This window comes from Nicotiana tabacum, chromosome 23, assembly GCF_000715075.1.
Source record: "Nicotiana tabacum cultivar K326 chromosome 23, ASM71507v2, whole genome shotgun sequence".
Lineage (NCBI taxonomy): Eukaryota > Viridiplantae > Streptophyta > Magnoliopsida > Solanales > Solanaceae > Nicotiana > Nicotiana tabacum.
This window is the reverse complement of record NC_134102.1, coordinates 129,536,557-129,547,077: the sequence shown is the minus strand read 5'-3', so window position 1 is coordinate 129,547,077 and position 10,521 is coordinate 129,536,557. Positions and strand designations below refer to the sequence as shown.

General features: G+C 36.3%; 1 protein-coding gene across 1 annotated transcript; it reads right to left on the bottom strand.

The window, feature by feature from the left end:
* Positions 1-2,534: 2,534 nt before the first annotated feature.
* LOC107799302 (putative mitochondrial protein AtMg00820) lies at positions 2,535-2,939 on the bottom strand. Its single transcript, XM_016622395.2, has one exon. The coding sequence runs from the start codon at positions 2,937-2,939 to the stop codon at positions 2,535-2,537; it is 405 nt and encodes a 134-aa protein (XP_016477881.2).
* Positions 2,940-10,521: the final 7,582 nt, after the last annotated feature.

The following is a 10,521-nucleotide window of genomic DNA, read 5'->3' as shown; positions in this document are numbered from 1 at the left end:
AGTCTAGTAGCAATCAATAATCCCATCATACTTTTGACAAGCCAATATATGCTCATAAGTGTGCCTCAAGATTTCTGCATTTGGATAGACGATTTTGGAAACAAAAAGAGAAAAGGAAAAAAAAAAAAAAGAGAAAAAGAAAACCTGCCTTTGGATCCATGCATATTCTTGGAAATGGTTTTTCATAGAAGTAAATATTGCTCTCTTAGTTCTCGTGCTTTGACTTTTGACTAATTGGGTGCTAGATTTTGACTTTAACCTTTTCAATCTATTCCCTCCGTTCACCGAATATATTTTCTTTTTTACTTGTCACTTTACGCATAATAAGAGAAGACAAATTTTTTTTCTTTGTTATACCCACAATATTTATTACTCATTTCAAATCATTTTCTCAATTCCAATAAAATATGCATCAATTAATATGGGTATCATGGTAAATTATGCACTTCATTTATTATTTCTTAAAGGACGTGAAAAGTCAAAACGTGCCAAGTAAAAGTGAACGGAGGGTGCAGTAATCAATTCCTTGATTCGGGGAAGAGCAAGAGGAACACAGTGCTTTTGACTTAGTTTTAAATTTTTTTAATCCGTTGGTGTATGAATTCATATAAATTTACGCGTTATTTTATGCTTAATTAGATTAAAATGATTACTTATTCGGGGGTAGAAGCTTAATTAGTGTGCGCATTTCAGATTTCACGCATTGCTCCTTGATTAGCAAAATAATGTTTTACTACACTGTCAAAAAACTGTTCTTTGACGTATTGTCTTACCTATACATGGTATGTTGAAGTTAGGGGTATCGGTCGGTTTGGTTCGGTTGTGAATATTATCGGTTTAGCATATCGGTTATCAGTTTATAAATATGCCAAACCGATAGCCTAACCGATAAAATATCAGTTATCACATATCGGTTAATCGGTTATCGATCTTTATCGGTTCGGTTATCGATTTACTGCTGAAATGAGAAATTGAGATGGAGCAGAAACCCTAGCTAACGAGGGAGAAGAGAGGAGAAGAGTAGTTATCTGAGAGAGAAGCTAAAATAACTGAAACAACGAAAAATGAATTCTCTGTATTTCCATCACTTGTACAACCTATATATATACCCGTCTTACCAACAAATATAACCACCTAACTAACCAATCAATCACTTCATTAGCTACTAACTAACTAACTAATCTGGTAACACATGAATAGACTAAACTACCCTTGCACTCAGGTTACTCCCTTTATCTAACCACTCCCCTCAAGCTAGGTGGTATGAAGACATAAAGTACCCTTAGCTTGGACATCAAATACTCATGTTGCACTCAAGGTAGACCTTTGGTTAGAATATCTACTAGATGCTCCTTAGTTGCTACATATTCTGTTTGCACCAAACCATTCTGTATCTTTTCTCTTATAAAATGAGAGTCTATGTCGATATGTTTAGTTCGTTCGTGAAATACTAGGTTAGCAGCTATTTGAATTGCTTCTTTATTGTCAATGTAGATGTTCACAGGAAGATCAATTGCTATACCAATATCCTTGAACAGACCAAGTATCCAAACCAATCCAGCCACAGTTGATGCAATGCTTCTGTACTCTGATTCTGTAGAGCTCCCAGAGATGGTGCTTTGTTTCTTTGACTTCCAAGATACCAAGGAGTCACCATACTTGATGAAGAAGCATGTCACTGACTTTCTAGTAATAGGGCAGGCTGCCCAGTATGTTGTGATGGAGTTCCTCTGTTTGCTAGATAGAAGTATGCCTCGTCCTGGCTGACCCTTCACATATCTGACTATCCTTTGAGCAACTTCCATATGTGACCTTTTTGGTTTCTGCATTAACTGGCTTAGTTTCTGAACACTAAAAGTTATATCTAGTCTTGTGACAATCAAGTAGAGTAGCTTCCCTAATAGTATTTGGTACTTGCTGATGTCTGTTAAGACTTCATCATCAGTTATTGCATTAGGACTGCCAGTGTGCTCATCATATTCTTTGGTGGTTAACATGAGGTTGGCCTCAATAGGTGTTGCTGCAGGTTTTGCAGCTCCAAGCCCAAGCTCAGAATTAGCTCTAGTGCATATTTCCTCTGGTACATTAGAATGCCTTATTATGACCTAGCAAACTCAATACCAAAAAAATATTTAAGTTATGTTAAGTCTTTCATCTTGAATGTCAGCTGAAGATTAGTCTTAATCTCAGATATTAGTGTCAAATTAGGTCCAGCGATGAGCATATCATCAACATACACCAAAATGATTATGATGTGCTTGCCTGACCCTTTGATAAACAAAGAGTGATCATGTCGACTCTGCATGAAACCAAACCTCAGTAGTGCTTTGGATAGCTTGGCATTCCACTGTCGCAGTGTCTATTTGAGTCCATACAAGGATATCAAGAGTCTGCATGCTGGTCTAGCCTCCCCGTGACTCTGAAATTCTTATGGTAGAGTCATATAGATCTCATCATGTAAGTCCCCTTGAAAAAAGCATTGTACACATCCATCTGATGAATGTGATAATGCTCAGAGGCAACAACATCTAGGATTATTCTGACAGTAACCATCGTAACCACTGGACTAATGTCTCCTGATAATCAATGCCTTCCTGTTGGCTGTATCCTTTGTCCACAAGCCTAGCTTTAAACTTTTCCACCTCTCTTGTAGCTTTGTACTTCACCTTGTAAATCCACTTGCAGCCAATAGGCACCTTGCCTTCAGGTAAAGAGACCACATGCCAGGTGTGATTAGATTCCAAGGCAGCAATTTCATCCTGCATAGCATCTACCCACCTAGGATCTTGAACAACCTCTTCAAAGGTTGTAAGCTCCGGAATAGTGCAAAAGGCAGCCAGATATGCCTGATACTTAGGTGATATTCCATCATAAGATACATAATTGGCAATAGAATAATGAACAGACATGTGCCCTGGCAGTGACACAAAGTCTTTCATCCAGATGGGAGCCTACCTTGTCCTTAAAGACCTTCTCAGAACAGTGGAGTTTTGGTCAAGGGAAGGCAATGAACAATGCACCACATGTGATACAGGATGTGCTGCAGGGGAGACTCATGCCTTGAGTCATCAGCCTCATGCATTGAATTATCAACCTAATGCATGGTGCTAGTAGGAGTAGAAGAGGATGGAAACTGCTCTTCACTATAAGAGGAAGACCCAGGAGGCAAGTAAATAGGATGTGTTGGTGCTGAAATATCTTTGAAAGGAAAGATGTCATCCCTGAAGGAGACATCCCTGTTGATGAAAAAGCAGTGAGAAGAAAGATCCAATAAAATATAACCCTTCTGAGTATCATAAAAACCCATGAGAACAACAGGCTTAGCCCTGGGAAGAAGTTTGTCTAATTCATCCACATTTGTAGCATAGCACAAACAACCAAGGATTCTCAGATGTACCAGAGCAGGTGCTCTATCATATAAAAATTCAAAATGAGAAAGACCATGAAGAACAGAAGATGGCATCCTATTGATGTTGTATACTATTGCAAGCACACAATGACCCCAGTACTTAATAGGAATATTGACTTGAAACCTTAAAGCTCTTGTGACTTCCAAAATATATTTGTGCTTCCTCTCAGCAATTCCATTTTGTGCGGGGGGAAGGGGGAGGTATATGCACAGGTCGTTTGATGGATGATGCTATATATCTTAAATAGGGTGGTACGGGTAGAGTTGACAAACTCAGAACCATTATCAGACCTGATTGCTTTCATTGTTTTGTTAAACTGAGTTGGAAAAAATACAACAAGTTGAGCAAGCACAACACACACATCAAATTTGAGCTTCAGAAGAAATGACCAAGTCATCCTAGTGAAATCATCAATAACTGTCAGAAAATACTTATTACCATCAAAAGCTACAGATTTATATGGACCCCAAACATCAAGATGTATTAGATCAAATGCAACAGTAGTTTTAATATAGCTAGAAAGTAATGGCAACTCGGTTTGCTTAGCACATGGGCATACACTACATTTATTGATAGTATCAGTAATACTAGCTAGTTTGGCAGAAAATAGTTTTCTAAGAACTATACTAGATACATGCCCTAGTCTTTTATGCCACAAGGCAACATCAATTGTAGTGTCACCCTGTCTTGACTTTATTCCAGCAGTAGCTAATGATAATGCAGTAAGCTTTTTGCCACCATGTCTCTACAGGAAGTATAAACAATCTCTTTCCTTACCAATATCTCTCACCCGCCACTGAAGAGATCCTGAAATATACAGAAATCAAGACAAAAGGAGGCAAAACATCTAAGATCTCTTGTCACTTTGGAGACTGATAATAAGTTGAACTTGAACTGTGGTACATAGAAAACCTTTTTAATAGTGTTTCTGTGTGAAATATGATTGTCACCAATGTGAGTTACTTGAGTGACATATCCATTATGTAATAAGACTCTTCTAGGCTTAGAGGGTGCAATTAGAGAGGTCTTGGTCAGTAAGTTAACATCTGACACTATATAGTTAGTTTTCCCAGTATCAATAATTCATTCTTGTGGGCTAGTAGATGCTAAAAGGGCAGTTCTAGTACCTGCCATATTTGCCTGAGCAGAGAAAGTTGAGTTGTTGTTCAGGATTTGCATTATCTAATCATTTTGTTCTTTGGTAAAAGGGAAAGCACCTCCTTGAGCATGGGAAGATGTACTTGCTGATCCCTGAGCTTTTGTTGAGGAAGAGCCTGCTTGAACCTGAGGGGTAGTATGTCTTTGGGCCTGAGAATATTCATCACCTTGACCCATAGTCTGTTGGTGTACAGGCATAAGATGCATTGGTATGTTCTGAGAGGCATGGTTAGAGTACATATGCATAGTGTACCCAGGTTCTACCATTGCATTGTAAACACCAGCTTCCCCTTTCTTTTTTAACTTATAATCTAGTAAATAACCTATTATTTTGTAGCATATTTTCTTATTGCAGCCCTTCATCTTACAAAACTCACACTGAATGTTATAATTCTTCCTAAATTTTGGGTTGAAATTAGGCTTAGCACTATATAGTGCAGTAGAGTCATAAAGATGTGCATTCACAGTGGGAGAAGGTCCTAATACTCCAGCAAAAGCAGCTACAACTCTTTGACTTTCATCACTCATGAGCATAGCATATGATTGATTCACTGAAGGTAGAGGCTTCATCATAAGGATTTTGCTACGAGCTTGTGAGTAAGAGTCATTAAAACCCATTAGAAAGTGGTACAACTTTTATTTTCGTAGGTGCACTACAAATTCGTTTGACTTGACACATTCACAGCCAATAGTGGGTACTATAGACTTAGACTCATGCCAGAGGTCCATGAGCTTTGAATAATAGACAAAAATAAAAAAAAAGTAGCTTGATTCAAGGTAGCAATTTCCGTGTGCAAATTGTAGCAACGAGTATCATTCACCTTATCAAAGCGCTCATGTAGATCCATCCACACTATCTGCGCATCGGAGGATGCATGCGATGTGTTTTCAGCTATGACAGTTGCGTTTTCATATTTCAAATCAACAATCGCCATTGTTGAGTAATTCAGAGTTTTTGAACCAGAAAATCAAGATCTCAATTGACTCGAGTACACAAAGAAGAAGATAGAATAGAGGAGAAGATGAGGGTCGATTTGCGAGCTTCAATTCGGAGCTCAAAGCTCTGATACCATGCTAAAATGAGCAATTGAGATGGAACGGAAACCCTAGCTAACGAGGGAGAAGAAAGGAGGAGAGCAGTAATCTAAGAGAGAAGTTAAAATGACTAAAACATTGAAAACGATCTCTCTCTCTCTCTCTCTCTCTCTCTCTCTCTCTCTCTCTCTCTCTCTCTCTCTCTCTCTATATATATATATATATATATATATATATATATATATATATATATATATATATATATATATATATATATATATAATCAATCAATCACTCCATTAGCTACTAACTAACTAATGCGGTAACACATAAATAGACTAAACTACCCTTGCACTCAGTTTACTCCTTTTTATCTCAATATTTACCCAATAAGATAACTCTATCTAGAGGAAGAAGCATAGTGTGACTGAATTTCAATCATTGAGGTTTGCATAGTCAGATTCCAAGTATAGCCATAGTTCGGTCTTCTAACCCAAATTCTCTTATTAATGGCACAAATGCAACTTCTAGTAATGGAAAATGTAACTTTTATTAATTAACATATATATATATATATATATATATATATATATATATATATATATATATATATATAGAAGCTATAATAACTACACAAATGCAACTTCTACTATTGATGGAATGAAGACATAAAATATTGAAACTATGAAGACTTAAAGAATGAAGAGTGCGAACTGAGACTGAGAAAAGTTCGGAGAAAACAAGAATGAACTGAAGGTCTGAAGCCCTAGATATATTTATATACTTAAAGGTAAAGCCATAATTTTCTTAATTTTTATTGGGTTATTGGTTAATCCATTAATTAAATTGTGTAAATCGAAGCTCGAACCGATAACCCAATAGTGAAAAAAATACTAAACTATTACCGAACTGTTAATCCAATAATCCGATACCGATAACCTAATAAGCTTTTTTCGGTTCGAGCTATCCAGTTTTACCCCATATATACCCAACCTTAGTTGGAGTTATGTTCTGTTATGAAAAAACATCGCGTAAAATAAATTGGAGTAGTACTTATAAACTGTCCAAATCCCTAATCTGTAACCAATATGAGAATATAAGGTCTTGGTATCAACATAGAATATTTGATGTCATGACCCAAATCGAAGGGTCGCGACGGGAACCCGATGCCTAACTCCACCGAGTACCAATGTAACGTATCTTCCTTATCATACTATCATGGGTAAATGAGCCGAAAAGGTCATCATGACATAATCAGAATTAAACATAAGAGAATACTCGACATAGGATGACCTAACATGGTATAAAAACTTATACATGTGACACATAGGCCTATAAGACCGAAATGATCATTTGTACACTCAAAACATAGGCCGACAAGGCCACACAATCATCCATATCCATGACATCTGTCTACAAGCCTCTAAGAGTACATAAACATCATAAAAATTGGGACAGGACCCCGCCATACCAATCAATATATGTCTGAATCATACTGACCCAATAGGCAACTTCGGAGCAAGTGGAGTACACCAACACCTTCTGTTGGGCCGATAGCCTACTAGGACAATTGTCAACCTGTCTATCGGGACCTGCGGGCATGAAACACGACATTTCCAGGAAAAAGAAATGTCAGTACAAATAAAGTACCGAGTATGTAAGGCATGCAAAGCAGTATACAAAAGATATAAAAGAAACATGGAGTAAAGAACTCAACATGTAAGTCTGAATAGTTTTGTGAATCACGAAACATGTATAATGTCATGCATATGCGTATAAATGTCATATCATGCATAGGTATATGCGTACATAACGTTATCAAGCCTCTGAGGGCATCCCATAATATCATCTCGGCCTCTGTGGGCGAAATCATCAACGTATACCAGCTGATCAGGTGGTGGTGTGTATATAATGCCATAAATCTTTCCCCATATCCCATATACATATAATATATGCGTATATAATGCCATCTAGTCATGGGTCAATGTACATGTATAAATGAATGCAATGCATAAGAAGTAAGTCAATAAGATCTCTCGAGATGTCATTAGATCAATATGCCTTCAGATAAACTTTATCAACTTACGTATATTCTTAGACCCATGAACAGACGATATAATAATATGACACATGGGGAATCAAGAACATATGTAACCCTAGTACTTCTAAGAATAGAGTTATTTGTGAAAGTTGCGTGTTTGCTCGTTTCGTTATATCATATGGATCATGCCAAAAGGAAAGAAAGGATAGCCTTAAAATACCTTAACTCTGTTAAGTCCTTAATACCTTCCTAGAAATTCTTCAAATAACTCAACTCAACCTACCATAGCATAAGGAGATTCAAAATCAGTGTTGAGTAAAGGCTAAGTCTGCAACTTAAACTAGTAGCTCGTTTATATAAATTTGGATAGAATCTCCCCTGTAACAAGGGACTCCTCCAATACCATAAACCAAAAACAACAACCAGAGCAATACAATAAGAACAACATCAACAATAGGGTATAAAATATTTTATTAACAAGTCATCAACATATCACGACGAGCAGCAAGCTTGGATTGAATCCCTTTTGAACCCTTTAATCCCAAAGTCATTCATTCATTAACTTAACAGAATATCTAGCATGAAATTAAGTACAATGGGAGGACTTCTAACCTCCTATCCATCTCCTAATTTACCCTCAAACAACCCAACAATCCAACAACAACAATAACAAGTACAACTTTTTATTATTATGTTGTCCTTTCTCTTCATATTCACAGTACCAACAACAAGTTTGAGATGTAGACAATATATTTATAATAACAACATCATAAAAAAGTCATTTTCCAAGGTTTCTAACCATTTAAAGTTCATGGAAATAGCCTTTTCGAAATAGTCCAGTAAGAACAATAACATCTCAAACTATTTCAAGTCTCCTCTAGTAGTATCTTGCTCAAATAATGCAACTAACATACAAACAACTTCAAGCACATGTAATAGGATATTATACTCACCTTGACCAGTAGAAACAACTTAAAATTTTGCCCAAACACAGCCTACAACTATCCTCAATGACAACACAACCTCAAAGAGGTGTTGTTCTTTACTAGAACTAACTTTTGATGATGAAATATGGTGTAATCACTTGGATTCCCCTTCAAACCCTTATGGTACCGGTTTAGGAGGGTTAGGAGAAGTTTGAAGACGAAGTTGACTTGAAAATGAGCAGAAAATAAGCGTCCAAATCATTTTTAAAGTGAAGTAGGTCGACCACCGCCTAAGTGGGTCCCATTGGGAGCTGCTTGCGCAGTCTCATAAAAATACGAATATCTCTCTACTCCGAAGTCATATCGATGAACGGTTTAATGCGTTAGAAACTAGACTTGTAGATATTCAATTTGATATGTGGATCATTCCGTAATTCAAAGTATATTGGGAGAAACGCTTAGCTACATGTGACCTAATCTTTAGCACATTTATGAATGTAACTTGTGATGACCTTTGCCAACTTTTGTTCCACGACTTGCTTGACTCCAAAACGTAACACACGACTATCATACGACTAAAATAACTCATAACATAACCTTATTGTCATTTTAAGCACCCTAGTCTCACCCCAAAAGTATATGTTATAACTTTCCCTGCTTGTCGTCTTTCTACGAAACTTATTTTCTTCAATTCGTTTAGCTTCTAAGCCTTCCAACACTCTTGGTTCTTGTTATTCATGATCTTAAAGATTTGTAACCTCCAAGGTAACTTGATTAACTTACTTTATGAACTTTAAAAAAATGATCTCATTTCTGAGCTCTCATCAATTGACTTACGACGTACTCTCACGTACGAAAACATGGGGTGTAACATTTGATCAGTGTAGAATATTTATATTAGCTAGAGTTGATGTTGATATAATCATTGTGTTAATGTTAGAATAGTTATTAGGGTTGATGTTGATATAATCATTGTCTTAATGGTTCTCTTCTTCTCGTTTCTTCGTACATTTCCAATTTTATTTTTAAAGAAAGATTTTTCTTGTTCTTTCCTCCCAGATCATATTTTGTATCATAAGTCATAACCAATCTAATGCAAAATATTGCAATCTTTAAAATTTATGTTGTGATCATGTTTGAAGAATTTTTACACTATATTAAATTATTTATTATATATATTATCCGACACAATCGTGATGATTGGATGTAGGAAATAGAGTCATTTTTAAAATTTTGTCGATTCACAGATCTTATATTAACATTATTATTTAACACATTGAGTATCCTATACTTCATATTAACTTGAGCATTCAATAAAGTGGTAATCCTAACATGTACAATAATCTTCTATGGGCGAAAAATTTCATGTCATGCATTTGACTTGGTCAACAAAGATAAAGCCTCTAAAGGTTGTGACGTGTCAACGTTATGACGTATCAACCTGACTCCAAAAGATCGAGGTCATGTGAAGAAGGCAAATCGTCGTCGAGGACGAGGCGGCTTGATAGAAGATGAGGACGAGGACAAGCGTCCATCTTCGGTGTGCAGTAATGGCCAACTTAAAGATTTAGATTCCCTAGAGAATATTCTAGTGAATATTCCTCTCCGTTATACTATCTAGGGTTTTGTGGCTCATGTACCCTTATAAATAAGAAGAGATGTAGATCTAGAAAGGGGATGAAATATTTTTTTAAAGAACATCATTGACATTCTCTATGAAGATTCTCTCTTTATTGAATACATACAAAGTTTACCTTTATACTTTTTTTCCTCTATCCTTCTCTCCTGATCCAAGAAGAATCGGAATATTCAATAGTTTATCATCATCCATCATTGTGAGAAAGCTCAGTGAAAAATCTTACCCTTGTCGGGTGAATCTTGTCCCACTTATTACTTAAATGTCATTTATTGTTATCATTTACGCTTTTGAGCCTTCATTGCTCCATTATCG